The following is a 27,849-nucleotide window of genomic DNA, read 5'->3' on the forward strand; positions in this document are numbered from 1 at the left end:
CATCAACAGACTCAGTCCAGCCAAACAGGAGTCCATGTGTCTTTGTGGTCCACAGCCACTTCTAGGCTTCTGGAAAACCTCCTGATGGTGTCCAACATGTCTGACCCAGGACTTATATAGTTTGCAGTTGGCTTTCAGATGAGTGGGTGGTATTTATTCCACTTCTTTTAATCAAGTGTCTGCTGTAGTCACTAGCCAAGAAGAGCCGGTGCCTCCCAACGAGCTCCTCACTGATGAAACCAGAGGAATGAAAAGCCTGAAAAAGTTTGAACTTTCTGGGTAGAGAACTTGGACATTTTGAAAATGTTCTCACACACTGATTAGCAGGTGTGCAATGGTGAGGATGCCAGACACATTTACTTAATCCAGGCCTGTGCTGAGCTCGAAGCAGATGGAAAAATGGGTCACGAATCACGACAAACAAAATGACCAAATGTGTCCAGTTGCTTTACATAAGGCGTGTTTTTAAGGTGTAGCAGCAGTATAACAGTGTCAGGAAAGATGGCAAAATGAATCAACTTAGCTGAGAAAAACTTGCCAATAAATACAGTGGGGGAAATAAGTATTTGATCACCTACCAACCAGCAAGAATTCTGGCAGCCAGGGCAACCAAGGAGTGGCTTTGTAAGAAGCATTTCAAGGTCCTGGAGTGGCCTGGCCAGTCTACAGACCTGAACTCAATAGAGAATCTTTGGAGGGAGCTGAAACTCCAAACCTGAAAGATCTGGAGAAGATCTGTATGGAGGAGTGGACCAAAATCCCTGCTGCAGTGTGTGAAAACTTGGTCAAGAACTACAGGAAACATCTGACCTCTGTAATGGCAGACAAATGTTTCTGTACCAGTTGTTGGGGTCTATTTTTCTATTATATCAAATACTTATTTCATGCAATAAAATACAAATTCATTATTTAAAAATCATACAGTGTGATTTTCTGGATTTTTTATTTATTTTTTAGATTCTGTCTCTCACACTTGAAGTGTACTTACGATAAAAATTACAGACCTCAACATTCTTTATAAGGTGGGAAAACCTGCAAAACTGACAGTGGATCAAAGACTTATTTCCCTGACTGTGCCTGACACAACCACATGTATGTTGGTTCTACAAGAGCTGTTTCACACCATTTCTTATCATTTCCTGTTTAAACACATGGTGGCTGCTGGGTTTCGATCATAATCTTGGCTGTTCTGCCCAGTGGCCAAATGACATCAATCCATAAATGATCCTGATTCAGATACCTGGAATCCCAGCACTCACACATGGAATAAGTGTCAGCCTCTTTGGGAAGAAACCTTAAATTTAGTTTTAACTATGAAGGGCAGAGGAGGCAATGACTTTTATTGTGACTGCAGTTGAAGAAAATGTTCTGAAGGCTTCAGACAGGAAAATGGAATAAAAGAAAATCTTCCTATAAAAATTAGAGATCCGCTTACAAATTTAAAACATGGTTTGATCCTGTGTATGATTGGATTTGACAGTAAACGTTCTTAACAAAAATGCTTTTGTTTTTAGGTTTGCTTCCACCAAGAGATTTGGTGTTCTCTGAGATTACCTCCAGAAGCTTCCGTGCCGCCTGGACAGCAGCTCTGGATAACGTGATGTCTTATCTGGTACGTTTCCGCAAGGCTGAAGACATCACTGGAGACTACATTTCCTTGGCAGTGCCTGGTGACACCACCACAGCAGTTTTACCCCACCTTAGCCCTCTCACCACCTACGAGGTCAACGTCTTTGCTCAGTACGACAAAGGAGACAGTTTCCCTTTGACTGGTGAAGAAACCACTCTTGAAGGTAAAAGGGGTTCTTGAGGATTTGACTTATTTCTCTGGTAGAACCCAGGATGATGTTCTCAATAATAATTTCTCTTTTTCAGAGCAAGGTACGGTACGAGATCTACGGGTAACGGAGGAAACGACAAACAGTTTCAGAGTGTCCTGGCAAGCAGCTCCGGGTGCTGTTGTCAGGTATCACCTGTCCTACGTCCCGCTGAGTGGAGTTGGAGAAACACTACAGGCTCAGACCAATGGACCACAAACCACCATCATTCTCCATGAACTTTTTCCTATTACCACCTACCGCGTGTCGGTATCTCCTGAGTATGCCACAGGCATGGGGGACGAGATGCAGGTTGACGGGACCACCAAAGAAGGTGAGTCAGGAAAACTGTCCAAAAGAAGATGTGGAAAAAAACAAAGTGAAAGTGCCAATAAAGTTGGCGTATACCCAACATGACTAATGGCATTAGTGCACCTCAAAAAATAAAAGACATAAAGATGAAAGAAGAAGGTTCCCCGTTCTGTTCCAACCTGGAGTTAATCCGCCAGGTGCTTTCCAGGATCAGGATTGGACGCTCACGACATACACTGATGTCCAAATATGTCAGCTCCCCGATCTGTTGTATATTGATGACATTCTGATGTACATTAGAATCATTTTAAAACATTTGTCTGCTCCAAACATACAGACTAACTACTGTGACTTAGTCATTTATTTCTACTGTTATATTTGGTGTTGGTGATGCTGGAATACCTGGAAGCTTTTTTTTTTTTCAATCTTGTAAACTCTGACGTTTTGTATCAGAAGGCACCAATGAGCTTGTTCACCAGGACCTGAAGGATTAATGACTGCTGTGTACTTACAGTTGAGTATTAATTCGTGGCTGATGCAGTTTTCGTCTCCTTACAGTCCGCGGCTCTCCTCGTGACCTTCGTGTCTTTGATGAAACCGTATCAACAATGAAGTTGTCCTGGCAGGCAGCACCAGGAAATGTCATTCAGTACCATATTGCCTATAAACCTGCCGAGGGCGGAGACAGGCACGAGATATCCGTCAGGGGAGATACTACCGAGGCTGTGCTGAAGAACCTCCAACCAGACACCGAGTACGAGCTGTTTGTTAGCGCTCGCTACTCCTCTGGTTTGGGTGATCCTCTTCTGGGCACTGGAACCACCTTAGAAGGTAAGGGGTGTGGCTAATATCTACTTTGAAACATTTTACTATGGATAAAACCACTTCCTGTTTTCTAACACGTGGACGATACTTACATCTGTCATTCTTTGAACTCCTAAATTCCAAATCTTATTCATAAAATGTTGTTTTAAAGACTCACTAACTTGTCTGTCACAAAGTCTACATGAGTACATTGGTACTTATTTTGACACTGACGGTAAAGTTTACGTAAGACGTGGACGGGCAAAATATGTTGGAATTTATTCTGCCGACATGCCTCGTCAGTGTATCATTGGAGTCTGGGGCGGTACCTTTGGATTAGTTCCCATCTTTAAAAACAGGTACTGAAATGTGTGTTCCAATAATAGACTAATCTCACTGTGGTACCAGTGTGTCTGGTTCCAGTGTGTCTGCGGTACCAGGTCTCTTCATAGGAACCTTGGATGTAGCTGGAATGACTTTGTGTCAAATGGCTGGTTACTTTGGGACACTTGGATGAGCCGTGTTACTTGGGTTTTGAGGGAACATCAGGTGTGATATTTTGTACGTGTGCTGAGCTTCTATGGGTACGATCCAGCATGCAGGTTGGAGGACTCCAGCAACTGCAAAGTACCAAGGGGATGCCCACATTTCGCCTGTCTTCAGCAGACAGACAGCTACTTGTGAGAGGTGGGGATGATCTGGGTGACTGCCTGCGTGGTTGCCATCCAGGACTCGAGCGTGGTTCTGTCGTGTGGTGGGTACCAGTACATGCTCCTGACCTGCCCTCCTGCAGAGGAGCCAATTTCATGGTAGGATGAAGACGTTGTCTCGCCTTGTTCCCGACATAAACGGGTTGGACAGACACGTCCCTGCTTGTTTCTTTTTCTGCAGAATTTCCCACAAACCAGTTGGTATGACAGCAGGGGGCAGGAAGATAAACACTTGTTGAGATGAGTTTTTCTGAGTTGGGAGGAATTCAGCACCAGTCAAAGTACAGAAGAATGTCTGGAGATCAGGATGGAGACATCCTGAGGTCAGACATCCGGAGACTTCAGTAGTAATAGGAAGGAAAACGATTTGCGTTGGAATTCTGATCATTTGATTGGTTTGTTTGAGGTCACAAAAGGTGGACTGGCTTCTTGAGAGTTGCCAGATTCTGAAAGAGACACATTGATTTTCACATGCATCATTGTTGAAATGTTGGGAAAATGCATTTTTCTTCATCTGCTCTTTCCCACGTTGTCCAAAGGGCTTGTTTTTCATGTCCGAGGTAGTTTCCACAGGTCAAATCCGTGCTGTCATCGGCTCTACGCCCCCACAGGAAAAAGCTCAATGACAAAGCGCTTGTTTAGGCGTAAATGATTGTGCATCATGACGTCAGCCTCTTTCAACACTGATCTCATTGTGTGTAGCTTTTATGAGGTACGCACTCTGTGAAGCGGCTCACGTAGGCGAAAAACTGCAGTCATATGTCTGACGCTAGAGTGCCCCTTGTGGCTGACGATGGAATAACTTGCACACAGACTGAAGATAAGAGAAATGCACTGATATAGTTTTAAAGAAAAAAGTCACATCTGGCTACTTAAAATAAAGCAATAAAATAATCCATGATCCACATGCATATTTGGATCAACACCCAACTTTAATGGCTTCTTTTTAATATGTTATTCCACCAGGCTACAGCACGTAGATGTGGTTACTTTCTGGAGGATGATGTGGTGGAAGCGGCAACGAGTGTCATCAGAGAATGTTTCTAGACTTGACTTAACTGTAGACTGTATATATGCTGGACAAATCCCCAGTGACATCATCCATAAAGAGTTTTTGGAGCTCAAAGGGGTGGGTCCCAATGTTGCCATCTTAGCAAAGCCTGACTCCGCCTAACTTCTGGTCAACCCATAAATGGATAAAGAGGTGGAGCTCCTGCAAGATAGATGTGACCTGGGTGAGACAAAACACCCCTCCCAACTTGCTAACAGGCTAACCATGGTTTGGTTAATGTAGATTTTTGTGGATTGGTTGGTAGTTTGGCTGTCGGTATTAAAAATTGATGCCTAATATGTGACCTTAGAAAGCATCACACCATCCAGTGAGCTAATTATGCTGCACAGATGGTGCTAATTAATGCTAACAGTGCTAATATACAAATAAAATAATATACCAAAATTTTACTTAATGGAAATACTGATGCACAGACTTCTTAGATGGTCCATTAGTACAGAGAACCACACAGTGAGAAACATTATCTCATATATTTTGATTAAAATACTCAGAAATGACCAACACGGTCGGGTCCACAGTAGCTAGCATCCTCTGCTAGCATGACACCACTAGCTGTCACTCAAAGTCATCACACCCAAAGTTTTAATAATTTTATGACTTGAAATAGCTTCAACTTATGAGTTATAAAAAATCACCCCTCTCTCCATACAGTTGTCATGAATGGGGAAGCTACCCTTGGAAGCCAAGACTTTTTGTTGTTGTTATTGAAAAGGCTGTAAGTATGTTACAAAATTGGAGATTTTAACATGGGTTTCTGTGAAGATGGACTTGCTTTTGGAGCCAACCTCAAGTGGCCAATCAAGATTTGGCTCTTCTGGGTTGTCTTGATTTTTCAGTACCAGAGGTGTTGAGCGCCACTTGGACGTGACTGGCAGAACAACAGGTGGACTAACCCTGTTTAGTTGGAACCTCTAAAGGTGTTGTTGGAGTCAGTATTTATTTAAGCGGCTGTCAGCTGTCCTGTCTGGACTCAGGAGTGTCTGCTCACCTTCCTCTGCGTGGAAACCAAAGACAGGCTGAGACAGGCTTAGGATGACGAGCGGAAAAAAGGTGTAGTCACCAAATATCCACCACAAAGCTTCAGGGTGGCCTCGAGCTGAAAGCGCCACATCAGGAACTCTGAGGTCAAAAATATTTGTCAGCACAGGAGTCCTATAAAACTGATAAAGGACAAAGAACCTCCAACCGAGTTTGATGTTTGTGTTCTGACGTTTGAACAAAAATCATTAAAAGGATGATCTGGATTCAAAACATTTTGGGATGAATCCAGAAAGAGAGCTTTTTTTTTTTTTTTTTTTAAGACAGTTTGTGGTATTTTGGGCTCTAAGATGCACATTTGACTTTCAGTTTAGTCTTTCAGAAAACGTGCAGAAATGACATTGTTTTTGGCCGTAAATACTCAAACAAAACTCACACCAGTTTCCAGAGTATTAGCTGCACCTATTTTAAAATGCCTCTTGAAGAGGAAAAGCCCATATATCAGTTGAGGAGGGTACAAGTTGCACCTTTGTTCTGTCGTCTGAGGGCTTTAATTTGGGATTTTCATGCATTGTTGTCATGTACTTTTTTTATTATTGGCATCTAGTCTTTTGTTTTTCAGGGTTATTTTGTTTAGTACTTTGATTCCTGTGAAACTCCTGTATAGTCATTATAATTAATATTATGAATACTAAATGTGTGATTTTTCATATATAAATTGCAGGAGCTCCCAAACTTCCACAAACATCCTGAGACATATATTCTGGAAAACACGATAACGAGATTCTTTCTCTGAGGTTAATTTAAAAAACCCAAACAAACAAACTGAAGAATTCATAATGGTTTTTTATTTCAGTAGTATCCATTTTGGCTCAGCAGACTTTGCTTTTTATATATATATATATATATATATATATATATATATATACATATATACACACACACACACACATACAAATTTGGTATCTACACCAGTGAGTGTTGTCCTCGTTAGATTTTAGTTCTTCAGTGTAGCACCAGGTGATGACAGGAAAGCAGACATGGGGTCAAATACTTTGCATTGTATTTAAATACAAATACTTTAGATTTTTGAATTCCAAATACAAATACTTTGTAAGTAAGTCCCTTCGGCTGCTCCCTTATTTGTACTTGGGGTCGCCACAGCAAATCCGAGGTGGATCTGCATGTTGAATTGGCAAAGGTTTTACGCCGGATGCCCTTCCTGATGCAACTCCACATTACATGGAGAAATGTGGCAGGGGTGGGATTTGAACCCGGAACCTTCTGCACTGAAACCAAGCGCATTAACCACTTGGCCACCACCCCTGCACAAATACAAATACTTTGTACTTTTTCAAATACAAATACTTTATATTTTGAGTATTTCAAATACAAATACTTTATATGAACTATAAACAACAAATCAACACAAAAACTGATAAACCAGTGACAATTTATTGTGAAAATAGCATGACCAAATACTATTGATAAGTAAAGGATTGAATGTTTTATCACAAATTCACTATTATAATATCACAGACAATAATCAGACTATCACAATCTATATTCAACACGGTGTCACAGAGATTCCCAAGTTTGAAAAGTATTTGAAAAAATATTTGTAAAAAATATTTGGAAATACTTGGGATCGGCGATGTATTTGAAATACACATACTCCGAAAATGTATTTAAGTATTTTCAAATACAAATACTATTGTCTTTGGCCCCATGTCTGCAGGAAAGTATCAGGATTCTTGTTTTTGGGACGGGACTCTTTTAGGCTGTGCCAAGCTGTCAGCAGTGCAGCCAAACGGTTTTTCTCCATCAATCTGAAGACCCTTTGAGGTAAAAGGTCATCCAGAGACATTCAACTTTGGCACCAACACAGTGAACTTTTCATCCTTGAGGCTCAGACGTTTGATTCACTGAAGCAAAAGCAATAAAGTGAAAGAAGCTTGACGAGGGCTGCCAGTGCTGAAATAAACCACGTTTCCTGAAGTGATTTTGGAGACAGAATGTCATCCTGGTCAAATTTAAAATGCAGATTTTAAACACAGGTCCTTGTGAATAGAAAGTATTGGAAACTTGGGAAGTGAGTCATTTGTTGGTCTTATAGCTTTGTGGGTAAAGTGCAGGTTTCAGGCTCCTTAAGTGTTAGCTGGATGCTACGTAGCTTGTTAAACGGCGGTAGCTGATTAGCCAAACCTGGATGATGCATTCACAGTTGTGTTAAAGGGAATGTGTAGCGTTTTTGTGATATCCCGTTCCATTTTACAAACGGACCTCATGCTGCTCCATCTGTTGTTTTTTGGAAAAGATTTTATCAGAGTAGCTCAATTTTGCATTGTGTCACAGCTTGCTAACGTGAAGGTTTGTAGGTTTTTCCAAATCCACTCAATGTCGTCAATTAAGTTTGTATAAATCCCCCCCCGCCACCTCCAACTAAAATACCAAATTGCTGTTTATTCCCAGAGCTAGCAGAACGTAAGACACAGTGTAGTTGGCTCCTTGATATCAATAATGTTTGCTCAGTGTTGTCAGGTCTGGTGGTGCTGGTGCCACATGTCACGGTGACCACAACACCATGGTACCACCTTGAGTGCTGGATGGCAGTCACCCAGGTAGACAACCGGTCCATCCCCACAACTCCAAAATAACCATCTATCTGCAACAGCCAGGTGAACTGTGGCCGGCAACATGGCCTTCTTCAGCCACTGGGCTCTTCAGCACTTAGGCACTTATGAATCTTGTGTAGAGAAAAGCACCACCTGGCCAAAGTCCTGAAGCTGACACTCCCTCAGAATTTAAGTAATAATCCTCATCTGAGTTTCTCTAAGTAACCCCTTGTTTGTCACAAAGTCATTCCAGCATTACCCAAGAACCCTCTGAGGAGACCTCAAACCAAAGACATCACATGCTTGCCTTTGGTCAGTGGTTTGTGTCCAAGCCTCGCAACCATAGTGTAAGAAGGCAGCACAAAGACCCTAAAGACTTGGACCTTCGTTCTCCTGCAGAGATGTCGCATCGCCAAGCACCTCTGTCCAGTGACCTCATGACTTCATAATCTTTTCCCAGGCGAGTCTTAATGTCAAAGGCCAGGGGTCCAGAGATGTGAACATCACTGCCAGTCCATCAGTAACTTCTAAAAAGTGACCACGTGCCTGTCACAGCGTCATGAAACCTGGGTGTCGGTTGGACGCTTTCCAGCCGTTGGGGCACTCAACACCGAGACACCTGTGTGCTGTATCAAGTCTACAGAACCACATAGTACACAAGCACCACTTGTAGAACAGGTAGCTCAGTGGACCTGGCCTGCCAATATGTAGACCTGGGTTTGATTCCCACTCACTTTACGTGTAAGTGTCCTTGGACAAAGCACTTCATCTGCATTGTCTAAGTCCACCCAGCTGTAAAAAAGGGTACCGGCCTTGGCTTGGGAAGTAAATATGACGCATTGTTGAAAAGTGTGTTGAGCATCTGCTCGATGGAAAAGAGTTCTGGAAATGCAGTCCTTCAGATGGCCAAAATGTCAGAATACAAGTGAGACTCCTCATCTGATTCACCATTAAAAAATTATTCTAACCAAATCTGAGGATCATCTGAAGACACGTAGTACCAAAGACACAGGAACGTTGTTCGTCTGTGTTTTTTCTCTCTCCTGGTACTAAGTACCAGCCAACACCAAATACAGATTCAATACCTGCACATTTCTTTGATTCTAAATCAGTTTTAAATTTATGTAATTTAATATTCTTCTCTGTGTCAGGTGACACGTAATTACTACATCATATCTTTAAATCTACATGTTAACACTAATCAGCCACGTAAAGTATGAACTTTATGACTACAGTGAATAAGAAACAGTATTTTATGTGAGTCTATCATGTCTGTTTGATTCCTGTAAAACTTAATAACTTAAGCATTAATCCCGATACTGATACCGGAGCCAAATACCGAGCTTGTAAAGCTACACGGCAGCCATATATATTGACGATCTGACAGATATATAATCATCTCAAATAAATAATGAGATTATGGCTCTTGTGTTCTTCAGGCACTCCTTCACATTTTGACATTTTGGTGAAAGTGCCTTTAATTATATCTTCAAGCCTGAGACGACTTTGGCTGCTGATGTGAGCGTTGTGTCAGAACATGCCCGCAGGAAATCACACGTATGATCATCAGTTGTGTTGTGTGGTTTCCAGTCAAATGGGCGAGTCCTTAATGTGAATTTATCATGTGGCTCTGCCCAAAGCTCAAATACAAGACGTCCGTCTTTATAATAAGATGTTATTTATTATTTTCCACAGCATTTATGATGACATAAGGATGAATCTCACGCCGGCCTTGTTGAGTAACTCCTGTTTTATGAATTTGTATCTCTTACTTAATGTCTCCTTATTTGTCTGAAAGAAGAAGAAATAAGTCTGATACCATTGGTTTGTTTGTCTGAAAGCACTGATGAAAACTCTGCAGAAGAGGTTTTAATCTCAATGGAATTCTATCTCGTTAAATAGAAGTTATTATTATTATTATTATAGAAGTCATGAGCTTGTGATCTTTCTGTTCAGAAAAAAGTATTCAGCTTCATCTTTGTCCGCTTGCTTGCTGAGGCTGAACCTTTGATGTCCACGTTGCAGCACACGCATAGTCAAGTTGACCCCCAACTTGACCAACTGACTGCTTTTGTGTCTAGTTGGCACAGAGCTCTCCAGAAATAGCGGACGGCTAACGGCAGTGCAGAACAACTGTAAAAGTTTGGTGTGGGAGGAGCTTGAAGAGGCCATGGAGAATGACTTCTGTTCAACTTCAAAGTGGTTCTGGTAAACCATCAGATGACTCAGGAAATGGAGGCAGTTCTTAGACCAAGTTGCTTTCAGAAAAGGTGGAGAGCTGCTTATCTGGACAGGCGACATCTTCAGGTGGTGGAAAGAATGCTTTGAGGATCTCCTCAATGCTAGTGTCATGGCCTCCTTGGTGGAGGCGGATGTCACTGAGGTAGTCAAAAACTCCTCAGTAGTAAGTCTCTGGGAATGGACAAGATTCTTCCTGAGATGCCGAAGTCTCTGGATGTTATTGGACTGTCATGGCTGACATGCCTGTACAATGTTGCATAGAAGTCTGGGACAGTACCTCTGTATGGACAAATAAGGGGATGGAGAGGAAGTACACTTCTCAGCCTCCCTGGGAAAGTCTGGGCCAAGATCCTAGAGAGGGGACTTAGACCGACAGCCAAAGATCAGATTCAAGAGGTTCTGTCCTGGAACAGTGGGCCAGCTCTTTATCCATGCACGTATACTCGAGGGGCGTTGGGAGTATGACCAACCAGTCTACATGTGTTTTGTGGACTTGGAAAAGGCCTATGACTAGGTCTCCCGAGGTGTCCTGTGGGAGGTGCTGTGGGAGTACAGGGTGGCCGGACTGCTGCAACATGCAACTTGGTCTCTATATGAACAAAGACCCGTGTGCACATTCTTGGCATCATATGAGACTTTCTTGTCGATGGGTGTTGGGCTCTGCCAGGGCTGCCCACTGTCACCAGCCCTGTTTGTGATTTCAGAGTCCAGTCAGAGAGTGGGAGAGTGTCTTGTTTGGTGATCTCAGAATTGCATCTCTATGTTTTGTGGATGATGTGGTTTTGTTGGCTTCATTCCACAGTGACCTCGAGTGCACATGGGGCAGGTTTGAAGCTGAGTGTGAAATGACTAGGATGAGGATCAGCACCTCCAAATCTGAGACTATGTTCCTCATGGATTCTCCCCTCTGGGTCAGTGGAGAGTTACTGGCCCAAGTGGAGTAATTGTAGCACCTTGGGGTCTTGTTCACGAGTGGGTTTAAGATGACATGTGACATCAACAGATGGATTTGGGCTGCGTCTGAGGTCCTGTACCAGACAGTCATTTTCATTTTGTTATTGTTCCTACAGAGTATTTCTTCTTCTTCTTTGTAAACCCTTGTTTTACTTATAGTGTTATACTGCCCCTGTCACTGTCACATGTGCTGCAAATTGGCTTGAAAGCTTGAACTGAATGTGTACAATAGCTGCCTGACGTTATGTATGCAGTCATAGTTCAGTTCATTTAAAGCAAGAATGTTTGTGAACTCTGAGAAATGAGATGCTATAATTATTTATCTATTTTTGCCATCCGGTCCCACGTAAAGTGATTTTTAAGTGGGAAACAGAATAAACAATTAATTGTAACAACTTGTTATAATTAGCAAGTTGTTACAATTAATTGTATATTCTGTTTCCCATTTAAACAACAGAGCCATGTAATGACAACTGGCGACTGAGTGGTTCAGCAATATTTAAAATTGCTTCAATCAAACTTTGTCCAAACTAAAAATTTTAAAACGTGCTTCTCCAAAAACAGAACAACAACAAAAAACTAGTGTCTTTCAGTGTCTTCCTGTTTACAGTTGATGCAGGAATATCATGACAAAGATAACAGATCCTACCTTCTCATGGACTAACGGAGGCCTACCTTCTCATGGACTAACGGAGGCCTACCTTCTCATGGACTAACGGAGGCCTACCTTCTCATGGACTAACGGAGTTCTGCCTTCTCATGTACTAACAGATCCTGCCTTCTCATGTACTAACAGATCCTACCTTCTCATGTACTAACAGATCCTACCTTCTCATGTACTAACGGAGTTCTGCCTTCTCATGTACTAACAGATCCTACCGTCTCATGGACTAATGGAGTCCTACCTTCTCATGGACTAACGGAGTCCTACCTTCTCATGTACTAACAGATCCAACTTTCTCATGGACTAACGGAGGCCTGCCTTCTCATATACTAACAGAGTCCTACCTTCTCATGGACTAACGGAGTCCTACCTTCTCATGGACTAACGGAGTCCTACCTTCTCATGGACTAACGGAGTCCTACCTTCTCATGGACTAACGGAGTCCTACCTTCTCATGGACTAACGGAGTCCTACCTTCTCATGGACTAACGGAGTCCTACCTTCTCATGGACTAACGGAGTCCTACCTTCTCATGGACTAACGGAGGCCTGCCTTCTCATGTACTAACGGAGTCCTGCCTTCTCATGGACTAACGGAGTCCTACCTTCTCATGGACTAACGGAGTCCTACCTTCTCATGGACTAACGGAGTTCTGCCCTCTCATGGACTAACACATCCTACCTTCTCATGGACTAACACATCCTACCTTCTCATGGACTAACACATCCTACCTTCTCATGGACTAACGGAGCTCTACCTTCTCATGGAGTAGATCCTGAGTGGTCAGTCCCTGGTGAGGTCTATCACTGCAGTTTCCAAAAAGTACCATCTTTGTCCCTGATACTTCAACTGTCATGTCTTCAGTTTTGCTGGTGGAAACATTTGTTGTTCTTTCAGAAATCTGAAACTAATTCCAAAGTGGCAGCACTGTGCTTCCTGTATAAATCCTCGTTAGTCTTCGTATCTGTGGATTACTGTGTTTGGCAGACGTAGTGACGACTCATTTCTGTTCAGATCACTTTTGCCAGTTCTTTTCTGATGGACCTTTTCTGAAGTTGAGCCTCAGATTTTGAAGCGTCTCATCCTGAAGCACGGGTGGGGGGGGGGGGGGGGGGGTGTTCCATTAGTCCTTCTGATGCTCCTTAATGACTGAGGTCTGAGGGACCACCCAGCTCTGTCGGTCGGTCTTTCTTTATATCTTCCTTAAGTCACGTTGGGATTCTGAGACTTTTGGGGAGGAGTGTGTGTGTGTGAGTGTGAGTGGTGGGGAGGGGGGTGGGGTGGGTGTAGTCTGTCTCTGTTTAAGCCAAATCACAGTGTTGATAGTCCGTGTCAGTATCAGCCCCCTCCAGGACCGAATTCATCAGAAAACACCAGCACTTAAAAAAACGTTCACCTGTCCTCCTGCACTTTTCTCTTTTCTTGAAGTTCTCATGGAAACGTGAGTGAAGGGCGGAAAGAAAGAGTGTAACATCTGCAATAGTAGTGAAGACACTTTGGTGGATCAGGTTTCCGGTGTTCCAATGGAAAATGAACGTGGCACTCAGAGAAATGCGACTTCTGATGAGTTCAGCAGAAATTTTTCCGGCAGCCGGCGATGATGAAGGGAGAAGTGGACTTGTTCAAACCGACCCTGAGGGGTTAAAGCGGAGACAAATGAATGATGGTCGGTGGTTTATCGCTCTGGTTGTTGGTCTCGTCTCGCTTGCTTCCTCAAACCCGCATATATCTGTATTAGAAATTAACGCTTGAACAAAGGAGCCCTCAGCCAACTGTTAAAGAAAAACATGTGAATATGTTGGTTTTAGACTAAAAATCCACTGGAAATGTTCCTGTTGAGACGTGTGTCTTGGCCCTGCGACAGACTGGTGTCCTGTCCGATCCTGTCCGGGGTGAACCCCGCCTCACACCCTATGGCTGCTGGGATAGGCTCCACCCCACCCCCCCTGCCCCCCATGATCCTTAGCTGGATTTAGCAGGTGTAGAAAATGGATGTGTGAAGACGTCTTATATTATTAGAAATGTAAAGTAACGTAGTATGATTGAACGAGCAGCTCCAAGGCTTTTGAAGAGTTCCAGAGTTCTGTGGTCCATGAGTGGTACAACAGTGAAATAAACTGGGCACTGTATGTACCCTGCCTGCCCACACAACACTGCACTATACGAGGTCTATTAGAAAGTATCCAACCTTATTATTTTTTTCAAAAACCATATGGATTTGAATCACGTGTGATTACATCAGACATGCTTGAACCCTCGTGGGCATGCGAGAGTTTTTTCATGCCTGTCGGTTACGTCATTCGCCTGTGGGCAGTCTTTGAGTGAGGAGTCGCCCACCCTCTCATCGATTTTTTTTCATTGTTTAGGAATGGCTCAGAGACTGCTGCTTTGTTTGATCAAAATTTTTTCAAAACTGTAAGGCACAACTGAGTGGACACCATTCGATAAATTCAGCTGGTTTTTGGTAAAAATTTTAACGACTGATGAGAGCTTTTGGTCTGGTAGTGTCGCCGTAAGGACGGCCCATGGTGCCTGACGGCGATCTGCGCTCCGAGGCGGCAGCGTCTCGCCGTTTCAAGTTGAAACTTCCACATATCAGGCTCTGTTGACCCAGGAAGTCGTCAGAGAACAAAGAACTTTCAGAAGAAGTCGGCATGAGGAGTTTATTCGGACATTCCATTGTTAACGGACATTTTGTAATGAAAGAACGTGCGGGCAGAGTCGCATGTCGGGCCAGACCCGACCGCGGGGGGTCGCGACAGGAAAAACACCTCCGTTGGAAACCTTAACGGGCAAGTTGGAACATGCCCAAGCTGTTAAACAATTTCTCAGTTACTCACTTGTTGAAAGCCATCAAAAGCCGCCTGAATTTTACAAATGGTTTTCAACACGGAGGTGTTTTTCCTGTCGCGGCGCACACAGATTCGCCGAGTCGTCACGGAAACGACTCGGCGAATTTGCTCGCACATCTTTCATTAAAAAATGTCCTTAAACAGTAGATTGTCCGCATAAAGTCCTCATGCCGGCCTCTTCTGAATCTTCTGTGTTCTCTCACGACGTCCTGGGTGAATTCAGTCTTAAATTAGGATGTTTTCAGGTCGAAACAGGCTGACGATGGCGCCTGGAAGCGCTGCGCGACGTCCCGCTCCGTGGGAAGTCCTTACACCGACAGAAACACCCCATAATCCCTCATCAGCCGTTAAACTTTTCACTGAAAACCAACTTAATTTCTCGAATAGTGTCCACTCGGATATTCCTCACAGGTCCAGAAAAAATTTTGATAAAGCAACGCGCGCCGTCTCGAGCAGCGTGTGAAACAAAGTTATTCAGCCGAGAGGGCGGGACCACATCTCACTCAAGGCCTGCCCACAGGGAAATGACGTCACCGACACGCGTGAAAAAACTCACGCATGCGCACGAGGGTTCAAGCATGATTGGTGTAATCGCACGTCATTCAAATCCATATAGTTAAAAAAAAATAATAAAAGTGTCGGTTTCTTATCTAATAGACCTCGTATACTGTTTGGGGGCAGTTGTACTTACAGTATGTGGTGATGTTGCCTGGACCACACAATGACCAGTTTGATAAAGGTTTGGATCCCCTCTCTAATGATATTGGTTGTGAAAACATTCTGGAAAATGTGTTTTTGAACTATATTTTTGATGGCTTTGACATCTGCTCCAAAAGTTGATAATCTGGAGTCACTGACCCAAACAATATTTCTACTGAGTTTGGTTAAAATCTGGTAACCTGGTTCCAAGTTATTTTGTAAACAGACAAACACGTGAGCGAATACTGTGGTACCACCAGGAGACTAAGTTCTTTTGACGGCCCCATTTTTTTGCTCGGGGTTCTCCACAGCAGATCTGATATGGAGCTACTCCTTGACTCTTCATAAGTGTCAATATGCTCTTCCAGATGATATATATGAAAGTTGGAGCACCAGGGGCTTTAAACCGGGGACCTTCAGTTTGGGAAACAAACACATTAATCACTTGCATCACATTTAGCTTTACTGAAGACATTTCCATGTCCATTACAAACTCTAATGTCATTTTGTTTCTTCTTCTACCTTGCCTACAGAGCTTGGTTCTCCAAAAGACTTGGTGACCAATGATGTCACAGACACGAGTTTTGCTGTGCACTGGACTGCGGCGCCTGGTAATGTCCGTCAATACCGGGTCAGGTGGAAGTCTCTGTTCAGTGATGAGACTGGAGAAAAGACCGTACCAGGAGACATCACAACCACAGTTCTGGAGAGTCTGACCCCAGAGACCCGGTACCAGGTCTCTGTTTATGCTGGGTACAGCCGTGGAGAAGGAGACCCATTGGTTGGAGAGGAAACAACTGATGGTAAGTTAGTGTAGGTTATTTACGATTCTAGCGGTCAGCTTTTTCTCATCATCAACATCTCACTATACCACAAGACATGGATATTTTTTGCATTTAGTCCATGGACCAAGCAGGTTTTCTGTACCAGTTAAACAACACTTACATTCATTTATTAATGCTATTAGCTCAAACAGTATCACTTTTTACCAAGATGGGGGCACCTTTTGACTCCTGTACAAACTGAAATTGACCTTTGTCACCATTTTTGCTGTTTTTACCCCATAACCCCAAAACATTCAGTCATAGATAGTCCAAACTATACCTTTTTGGAATCCCTATGGTCAGACAAATAATGTGGTATAGTTTTCAATATGATTGGACCATTTTTAAATTTTGGCACCTACAGTAGTAAGAAGTAGTAGAATAATAGTAGTGCTATGTAACTAAAAAGATTAATCCAGATTTTGAGTATATTTGTTATTGTTACATGGGAAACAAGGTACCAGTACCAAGCATTCATGATATGCACACTCTTAAGGCTATGAAATTGGGCTATTATTAAAAAAAAAGTACAAAATTGGGTGTTCACAATAATAGTAGTGTGGCATTCAGTCAGTGAGTTCATCAATTCTGTGGAACAAACGGGTGTGAATCAGGTGTCCCCTATGTAAGGATGAAGCCAGCACCTGTTGAACATGCTTTTCTCTGAAAGACTGAGGAAAATGGGATGTTCAAGACATTGTTCAGAAGAACAGCGTAGTTTGATTAAAAAGTTGATTGGAGAGGGGAAAACTTATACGCAGGTGCAAAAAATTGTAGGCTGTTCATCTACAATGATCTCCAATGCTAAAAAATGGACAAAAAAACCCAGAGACGCATGGAAGAAAATGGAAAACAACCATCAAAATGGATAGAAGAATAACCAGAATGGCAAAGGCTCACCCATTGATCAGCTCCAGGATGATCAAAGACAGTCTGGAGTTACCTGTAAGTGCTGTGACAGTTAGAAGACGCCTGTGTGAAGCTAATTTATTTGCAAGAATCGCTTTCCAAATCATGTCCAATCAACTGAATTTAACCCAGGTGGACTCCAATAAGCCGTAGAAACATCTCAAGGATGATCGGTGGAAACAGGAGGCACCTGAGCTCAATTTAGAGCTTCATGACAAACACTGTGAATACTTATGGACATGTGAGTTTTAGATTTTTTTTTTTATTATTATTATTTTTAATAAATTAGCAAAAATCTAAAAAACAGCAACTTTTTTTACTCTGCCATTATGGGGTAGTGTGTGTAGAATTTTGAGGGGAAAAAAGTGAATTTCATCCAGGCTGTAACATAAAATGTGGAAAATGTGAAGTGCTGTGAATACTTTCTGGATGCACTGTATGACCACCTTACCTTTTGTGTCGGCTATGGTATCCTGAAGCTGGATTCTAAGTGCTGTTCAGTCCTTTTAAGTGGTACCGATTAGGTCAAAACTGGCTTCAGGCTCATGGACTCATTTGCAGTTCTGAGTTTGGCTGCAGCTTGAGCAAATAGTCTATAAAAATATATTTTAATGAAGTTATTTAATAAATTATTCGTTTGAGCTGATAAATGATGTCAGGCCTGTTGTCCCAGATGGTTTTGTCATTACGCGGCATGCGCTGACCACGACACACAAAGACTGCTTTAAAAGGTGTGTAGGGAAAGACGAGGCTCTTTGTGTGCACACCTGTAAAAGAGTGCGCACGGTGATGATGTCATGTTAAACACACACAATTTCACGGGCGATGTAGGATAGATGGAGCCGCTGCTGTGTCCCCTGTTTGACTCAAGGTCAGATGAGAAAAACACGTTGAGAGGAAAATTGCCCCAGTCAGATGGAATTTGTCTCCCAGTTAGTGAAATGGGACGTCCTGCAGGGAAATATGTCCAACATCATTAATGTTTATTGACTCTGGCAAGCAAGGAAGGTGGCACACACAGAGAACACACGTGTCAGGCAAACCTGCTCCTTCACTCACGTCTTTTCTTCTCGTGTTCGACAGAAATCGCAGGTCTTTTCGGGCCTCACGTTGCAGACTTGGATTTGTTGCTTTTTTCCATCAGTAAAAGTCGCCCCTCAGCTTCCCGGCTGTTCACACTTGCTTTTCCTGTTCTGAAAATGAGAGTCCTTGGACACGATGAGGAATATGGTTTTACTCAAATTGAGTAGACTTTTGACACTGAAAACTGGATCCCAAACCAACAAACTAAACACAATCAATCACTTAAAGTTGTGCCTGTTTAATGTATACATCCGAAAATCAGGGATGTTTTGTTGGGTTTGTGTTCACATGCGTGTGGAAAAGTGAGCAGATGAACGTTTCTGGGGTCACGAGTGTGTTTCTGTTTAATGTAGTCGCCAGCAGGGAAACATTACTGCTTATATTTCCAAAAAGTTTATTGGAAACACTGGTAGTTAAGGACACGCACCAAAGTCTGCGTTTTTCCTCAGACTGTCCATCCGCCATCGTTTTAACCCTTTAACACTTTGCTTCTTTGCAGTTTCAGCCGCTGGAAGAGCGATTGTTGTCTCTGAGGAGACGGAGAAAAGCATGAAGGTGTCATGGCAGCCAGCGCCTGGAAACGTGGTCAACTACCGGGTGACGTACAAGCCGCAGTCTGGAGGGCGGCAGTTAGCGGCCAAAGTCCCCGGCGGCAACACATCCACCGTGCTGAAGCGCCTCACTCCCCTCACCACCTACGACATCACTGTGGTGCCAGTCTACCGTGAAGGGGAAGGCAAAGCAAGACAAGGAGAAGGAACAACACGTAAGTGAGCCGCCACCTTTGCACCGTCTAATTCAAGGGATTCCTGAAAAATGACTCGCCACATTTTTACACAGCGAGTGGCGGACCTGTCCAAGATTCACTGTGCTATGGGGTCAGACGTTCCGCACACACAGAGTGCCTGCGATTTGGTTTTAAATGTTTCACTGCTCATCCAGTGGTTGATTCCATCTAAAATAAACTAATTTTCTAACACGAGTTATTGTCATCATGGCGAGGAACATCATCTCTTAGATCGATCTAAAAACACCTGAGTGTGGGTAAGTTGGACGTGGGAACGTCGTTGCACGCTGACAAACACATGGATGTTTGTTGAGGACTTCTTGTTTCACCAGAGCCCCGTGAGCCGTCTCCTGCTCAGGGTTCCTGTTGGGCCTTCATGGCTACCGTAGCAGCCGTGGGGCTTACAAGGTCCCCACCGTATTTCACCCCAACAGACTCTGTTATCCAGGTGTCATGATGCAGACGAGGGGTTGAATTTTGCAATAGGAGCGTCTCCGTGTGATGACGATCACTTTACTTATATATTCTGACATCATAACATCGGATATGTCAAAGTGTAATCGCCTCGTAAGGTCGAGACGTTACCCACTCCACGAGAATGCACGCTAGCAGGAGCTCGTCACGACAAACTCCAGTCCACAGTAAGAAACCTCAAGCAGACCAGGCTCAGTGAGGTGGTCAGACAAATCGGAAGCCACGGCGCAGGAGGAACATGTTGAATCATAACCGCAAACTTGAAGTAAAAGTTATGTCACGATGGCAGGAAAACAAATGGAATATTTTAGACTGAAGAAGTTGCACAAATGTCTTGAAAGCTAAAACAAGAACTTCGTATATGTGACATCTTTATCTGACTGAGAACCTTTGTCAACATAAAACTTATTTAAGTTTTGAATACTTACATCTGGATGAGGCGGAAGGTCAAGCTTCCGTTCATCTTGCTCTTCTTCTCCACAGTAGAAGCCACTTTGCCCTTTGAAACAGAGACTGTATTTTTGCAGGAATTAGCTTTAGTTCTGACTTTCATCAAAATCCAGGCTAAATGTTTTCTTTGAGGCAAAACTCACTGACTCTCAAATAGAAATTTTAGGTTGGATTTTGTACAGATTCAGGCAAAGATGTAAGAAATAGGATATTTTGAATATTTGGGCAATTTTCCTCATAAGCCAATTTTTGTGGAACTTGGGGAAAGACTGCAAGTGAAATGGAAAATATATAATAAAACTGGGTAACTTAGATGTTTTGTTTTTTTTTAACATTCCAAAATGATTTAATGTCTGTTGGCTGAGGTGTGTAGTCATATTTATGCTCCTATTTGTTGAAGACATGATGTAGCCACTCACTGCTGTGAAGACAAACGGTGGATGTTCCTTCTCCTCAGTGTCACCTTACAAAAGCCCGAGAAACCTACAGACCTCAGAACCTACCAAAACCAGTTTCCGTGTGACCTGGGACCATGCTCCTGGTGACGTTAGGGGCTACAAGGTCACGTTCCACCCTGTGGGGGAAGACATCGACCTGGGAGAACTTCAGGTTGGACCCTATGACAACACCATTGTGTTGGAGGAGCTCAGGTATGTCCTCAGGTCAAATGGAGGACAAATCAGTGTCTTCTATTAAGTTATCTTTAAATCTTTGAAGACTGTGAAAAGTCTCTTGTGAAAGTCTCTTTGTTTTTGGCCTACAGAGCTGGTACCAAGTACACAGTGAATGTTTTTGGTATGTTTGATGGAGGAGAGAGCATGCCATTGGCCGGAGAGGAGAAAACTACATTCTCAGATGCACCTGAGCCACCGCCGTACCAAATTCCAGGTAGTCTTTTGTTATGTTCTGCAGTATGTGTGCTGCTGTACATGTGTAGTAAAACAATATAGTAGTAGAAAGTATGATATAAAAGTACTGTGTCATTGGATGGTATTACCAAGTGGATTAGCTGAGTCGACAGTGTGTCAATTATCGTATTACTGCACATTTCATCACTTTTTAGGCGGTGGGTACGGTTCCGTGTTGGAAAATAGTCTCTAAAGTCATGCCTCATAAAAGCTAAAGAGGCTTTTTAGATGCCTTTCCTCAAAGCTAATTTTCTCACAAAATAACAGACGTAATAATTGTTCCATCTGTCTGCCCCTTCTAGCTTTGTTCATTGCGTCTTACTGGGTTTCCACTTTTTATTTCCTGTGCACCATCAGCCAGAGCTGAATTGACCCGTCGGCGTGGAGTCTGTTTGCAATTATCAAATGTTTTACAGCCGCAGGATTCAGAGCGCAGCAGGCAGTAAGTGTGAGAAGAAGATGAAAGTTGTATTTGCTGGAAGGACCTCCAGCTTGACCACTCAGCTGCAGCTTTAGTCCTAATAAGGGAGCAGATCCAGTGACCGTTCTCCTAACAGACGAGGGAATCCCGCTCTCTCCTTTGACATCTGCCTCAGTCAGTTTTGGTGAACCTTTAGAGTTGGTGGGCAGTAAAAACTGTTTGCATGGCAGGACATCTGAGCAACATTCCTCTGATCCAATGGATGGATTGGCTTTCCGAATTTCCAGGTTGTGGTTGCAGTTGCACTCCTTTTTTCACAAGTCAGAATTAGAAGGCACGTTCAGAATGAATAGGTCCACTATGGACCTATTACAGGGGGAGGGTCTGTCAGTCTGTGACATCATAAAGAAGGCTGGATTAAAGTCAGAAGTCATACTAGATCTTCACAAGTCATTTGTCTCCTTGGGTATTCACGCAACCTGATTCAGATGTTATGTTCAAGTATGGGCACATGTCCAGTCTGGTCTGGACAGATCCAATATCTGAATTTAGCTCACAGAAGCTGCACAAAAACCACATTGTAACCATGAAACCAGAGGAAACTCAATAGAGCCTGTGACTGTCAGGTTTCACCAGTGAGACCAAATGTAGGGATGAAGGTAGTGATCTTATTCTGGCTGCAAACTAAACAACAAAATAAAAGAAACGCTGACTGCAGCATTTCACTGTCGGTCCTTGTGGACTTGTACTCCTGTCTACCGTCTACTATATAAAGGAAAATAAATTGAAATTGAATTGAACTGAAATACTGCCCATGAAGCAGCTCACCAGGCCCCTCATGTTCTCCTTGTGGATGGTGAGCTTACATGGAGGTGACACCATGCTGCTCTTTTGGGTTGAGCCTGGCTGTGGTGGTGAGGATGCCCTCCTGGTTCTCTCCCTGGGGAGGGGCTTTCAGGAGGCCCGTGTCACAGTACATGTCACGTTAGAGAAACACTGAACACAGATACACTGGAAATTATTCATTTTATGTACAGAAGTGTCCATCAATCGGTCTTTGTTCACGCAAAATTTTTAATAGTACTTTATCGCTCTTTAAGTCTGGGGCGGGGGCATGTGTGTTGGGGTTCAAGTCGATCAACCACTGAACAATGGTAAAACTTCGCTTCCTCCACATCCATCTACAAGTTTTCTTCTTATCTTGTTAACATAGACCAGGGGTGCCCAAGTTCGGTCCTTGAGATCTACCTTCCTGACACTCTGTGTGTTGTCTCCCTGCTCCAACACATCTGAATCCAATGAAAGGCTCATTAAAAGCCTGCTAACGACTCTTATATTGGATTCAGGTGTGTTGGAGCAGGGAGACAACTAAGAGTGTCAGGAAGGTAGAATCTCGAGAACCGAACTTGGGCACCCCTTAGTAGTTCTCCCTGATCTCTGTCTGGATCGGCGGTGATTCTTCATTACGGTTCTGTCGCACAGATGGCTGTGGAGCAGACAGATGTTGTGTGATATTGACGTTGTGCGTCTCATGCTGGGTGGTTTGGCTTTACTCTGTGGAGAGATTTAATGAAGCAGCTTGTAAATCAAACATCATGTAACCTGTTTTCAGTTGCAGACGGTGGCACTTAGTGCACCACCTGCCTGTCCGCTGTGCACGTCTGCAGCCTTCTTTCAGGTCCTGAGGATCGGACACCTTCCCTGTCATCACACAGGTGTTTGGAAGACAGGATGGGAATATTGCTGTGCTGTGATGGAGGGCACAGTAATCCCTCGGAGGAGCCCTTTGATATCTTATGAGTCGCTAAGTGCGTGTTCTCCTGATGTGCCCGCGGGAGGAACTCCTGAGTGCCCCTAAAAACAACAGCTGGCATTGCCTCAACATGCCACGAGACAAGAAGGCCGTAATTGCAACACCTGGGAACAAAAAAAGAAGTTGTCTCATATAAATGCTCTGAAAAGAAAGAAGAATAAAGACAATGTTTTACTGCTCGACTGTAAATGTTTTTTATGTCCTTTAGCTTTTTAAAAATGATCTAAATATTATTTTTTGGTGGAACTCTTCTCTGGTCTTTTCTTTTACCTTTCACACCTTTTTGATCGCCTCTCACATCTACATAATTTCTTCACACAACAATTATTAATTGAAGCATATTTGAATTAAAAAGTGCAATTTTGTTCAGATTTGACAGTTTGAGGTTTGCCTTCTCAGATGTGATGTGTAGGACTAAGGCTAAGGCTGACATCGTGGTTCTTGTGGATGGATCCTGGAGTATCGGCCGTCTCAACTTCAAGACCATTCGTGCCTTCATCGCCCGTATGGTCGGGGTCTTCGAGATTGGCCCTGATCGCGTCCAAATTGGTGGGTCCAGACTGGATAAAACTCAACATCAAAATACACAACTACAATAAATAAATCAGTAATATGGTCCTAAAAACAGATATCTGTGTCTTCAGGTCTTGCTCAGTACAGTGGAGACCCGAAGACTGAATGGCACCTAAATGCCCACAGCAACCGTGACTCTCTCCTGGATGCTATCGCAGCTATGCCCTACAAAGGTGGAAACACTTTGACCGGTACGTTTACATGTTGGTTATTTCAGTCTGTTATGCCTGTTTGCTGTTGCGTTGTCAGGAACATGACAACCACAGGACTTCCTATTCAATCAAATCTGCCTGGACTCTCTAGCCGACTTTGAAGCAGATGCCAGTGTATTTGATATTTGGACCATGTGGTCTGAAATGTTCTACAATAGTCGAGTGGTGTTCATAGGCATTTGCGTATATCGTTGTGTCACAATCCCAATCCTCAGGGATTCCAAGACTGAAATTTTTCCGTCTCTCCTTGTTCTACCCCATGCCTAATTTGCCAAGTCTAACATTTCCAGCTCTCAATTGGCTGAACACCAAGAGAGCTGGAGAATATGTAGTGATGGGGATCCCTGAGGATCAATGCTGACAAAGACAGGTGTATTGAACAAAAGGCTACTTGTTAAGTGGCCTTTTCTTCCAATATTCTGATTGTTTTCACAGTCAGATTCTGGATGGGACTTTGGCTAGACATCCAGATTATATCATTTTGTGAGAAACCTCAAGTGCCTGAATATATTCAGGAAATAGGAACAGTAGAGGAAATTTATCACGACGTCTTGATTAGTTTGGCATCTTTGCTTTGTACATTTTGCATTTCATGTTGTTTATGTGGTTTCTGTCACAGCTGTTCTTACTGGCTCGTTGAGCACGCATGACTTCTTTTACCCAGTCACGTGTTGTTTCTGGTGGTGGTGAGGAAGCTGGTTGAGGCTGAACAAAGACCACTGTGCTTAGAGATTACATGTTGCATCTCCAAAGTATAATTTGCCTACAATGACTGTTCTTGTAATTTGATTTGTATATGCAGTGCTACTGTCAGTGCAGGGTTGTGACCCCCCACCCACCCCCCGCCCCACCCCATCAAAAAACAAATTACAACAAAAAAATTAAAGTTGTTTTCCGCATTCTAAAACAATCTGCAAAAGCTACAAATTCTGACCCCCTAAAATACACAGATTTTATTTTAAAGACCGGAAAGCAGGTGTGTGGAGGCAGTTTTTGTGAGCACCAGAGCAAAATGATGGTGTCAGTGTCTTCATTGCAGGTCTGGCTTTGAACTACATCCTGCAAAACAATTTCAAAGAGAATGTTGGGATGCGACCAAACGCTCGCAAGATTGGCGTTTTGATCACTGATGGCAAGTCACAGGATGATGTTATTTTCAACTCTCAGAGCCTGCGTGACAGCGGCATTGAACTCTATGCGATCGGTAAGAACAATGGTTCAAACAAACTATTTTTGTGGTGCTTCATTTCCCTTTATGGTCCTGGATTATAATACGGCACTGAACCCTCACTTTGAAAATGCCGTTTAGGTGTGAAGAACGCTGATGAGAGTGAGTTGAGATCCATTGCCTCAGACCCGGATGACATTCACATGTACAACGTGGCCGACTTCTCCTTCTTGTTGGACATTGTGGACAAGGTTACAGACAACCTCTGCAACAGCGTCAAAGGACCAGGTAAATACGAGTACACATTTACCTCAAACTGCACTCTTCAAAGACTGATCAAAGTGAAGAAGTGACAAAAGCTCAAACCTATTTAACACTATACTTGTGATAAATGGACTGCATTTATATAGAGCTTTTCCATCTGCATCAGAAGCTCAAAGCGCTTTACAGTGATGCCTCACATTCACCCGTTCACTCAGAAACACTCACACACCGATATCAGGGTGCTGCCATGTCGGGCGCTCACTACACACCCGGACGGTGTTTAGCTGTTTAGTGATGTTCCAGTCTGGCTGGGTTTTGAACAGAGCATCCTCTGGTCTGAACCCAGTGCTTAACCACTACGAGTCTCGACCATCACCTCTACATATGTAGATTTTAGTGCAACTTGTCTCAAGCAAAGGCTGCAACGTGCATTTTAAGAGCTAATTAATAATGATAACCACGGGTACTTGTGGCTGGCAGTCATTGGTATAAATTCAGTCCAGAGCATCTGTGACACTTGCACGTCTGTCCTACCATAGAAGGCAAAGCCAGAAGCACAGAACCAGCCAACCGCTCGGAAAGAATTTCAGAACTTTTATTTTCTTTTCAGCCTGATACTATTTCTGCTTCCACAGAGGGAGAAACGGTTTGTCCCTTAATCAAATTAAAGAGCTGCTGTCAGATGCGTTGGGGAATTTCATGGAAAGGATGTGACAAAGTGTGAAGAGATTTTATGTTGGGACATGTTAGTACTGAGGCCTGGCTTTATCGCTGTCTACTTTTGATGTCACTTGAGATAAAAACACTCAGTGAGGTGAATCATTTGTGGGAATGCACAGGTGGTGCAGACATTTACTGTTACAGAGAATTAATTAGGAACAACAGTGTTGACTGCATGATGGACAGCCGGGGCTGGGTTGGGTTACGACGGGATGGAGGTCTATGAACACGCCTTTTAAAGTCTTCTGAATAAATAAGAAAAAACCCAACAAATAATATGGAAAGAGGGTTTAAATGACTTTAATTGTCTTTATTTTCTAAAGTGTTTAAATGGAGCTTTGCCAGCTCAGAGACCCTGACTGACTAAGAATGAGACAGTTCATGTTTTGTGTAAGTTGATAGGAGTTCTCTGCGATAGAAAATTCTCTATATGTTGCAAATATTATTAAGATTGGATTAGACATACTCATGTAAACTGCAAAAACAATTCATGTGCATTCTGCAGAGACATAAACACAAATAACATCAATGTAAAGAAATATAAAGGAAAGTTTAAGGTTTTCTTATAAATGTGGACACTGGCAGGATACATGTACAGTTGAGTGTCATCAGCATATAACATTCACAGAGATCATTTTTGCAAAGTTACTTCACTTATTTTTATTTTGCACTCTTCGTTTGTGGCATACTTTTAATTTGACCAATAATATTTTGTATACCTTATGGGGAAAAAGTGGAATTTTTAATACAATAGATCACAATTTTTTTGAGGCATTCTGTAGAAGTTAGATAAAAATGTGGCATTTAATGTTCTAAACATGCGATGTGGTCACGCTTATATTTTTTTTATGTATACATAAATATTATAAATTTAGCAGGTTTTATTGTTTTTCCAAGGCACTGAAACTAAGATGAGATTCATACTATAAGTTTGATGGACACATTTACCTGACAAACATCAGTTGTTTTTCTTACATATAAATCTGCACATCGTGTCTTATTTTGGGGTCTAAATAAATCTCGATAGGCTGAGTGTAGTCAGCTTCCATCTGTGTTCTTCTTCAGTGTTTCCACACAACCACTGCCTCATAATGTTGTCAATAAGACGTGTAATGTTCACAGACAGTAAAGTTCATATTTTCTTTAAAGAAGGCGCACCGGATGCACCCACTAACCTTGTGACATCAGAGGTCACCCATCACTCCTTCCGAGCCTCCTGGACCGCCCCTGATGGCCCTGTGGAGAAGTACCGCATCACGTACATGACTGCGTCAGGATCGCCTGAACAGGTATAAACCTATACCCAGCTGGGCTGTGGGAACATGTCCGTCTGGGTCTTGGTTCCTTTGCATCCTCTCCAGTCCTGTTCATACTCTTATTTGCAGTCTCAGCTTTGACTTGGTGTCTCTCTGTTTTACGATACGATCGAACAGGAGCTAGAGAAACACAAACACACACATCCTCACCAGATTGTGAAACAAATATCACGTGTGGTCACTTGATGTGCCAGAAGGCTTTTGGCTCC

General features: G+C 42.9%; 1 protein-coding gene across 1 annotated transcript in view; it reads left to right on the plus strand.

Moving 5' to 3' along the window:
- LOC117531770 (collagen alpha-1(XII) chain-like) overlaps positions 1 to 27,849 on the plus strand; it is a 136,737-nt gene that overhangs the window by 32,595 nt on the left and 76,293 nt on the right. The window contains 12 exon segments of the mRNA XM_034194907.1: positions 1,515 to 1,793; positions 1,876 to 2,151; positions 2,688 to 2,960; positions 16,252 to 16,521; positions 19,034 to 19,300; positions 20,703 to 20,895; positions 21,009 to 21,133; positions 23,787 to 23,936; positions 24,032 to 24,151; positions 25,212 to 25,376; positions 25,482 to 25,628; positions 27,477 to 27,613. Coding sequence (XP_034050798.1) covers positions 1,515 to 1,793; positions 1,876 to 2,151; positions 2,688 to 2,960; positions 16,252 to 16,521; positions 19,034 to 19,300; positions 20,703 to 20,895; positions 21,009 to 21,133; positions 23,787 to 23,936; positions 24,032 to 24,151; positions 25,212 to 25,376; positions 25,482 to 25,628; positions 27,477 to 27,613 — 2,402 coding nt within the window.

The sequence above is a fragment of the Thalassophryne amazonica genome, chromosome 19 (genome assembly GCF_902500255.1).
Source record: "Thalassophryne amazonica chromosome 19, fThaAma1.1, whole genome shotgun sequence".
Classification (NCBI taxonomy): domain Eukaryota; kingdom Metazoa; phylum Chordata; class Actinopteri; order Batrachoidiformes; family Batrachoididae; genus Thalassophryne; species Thalassophryne amazonica.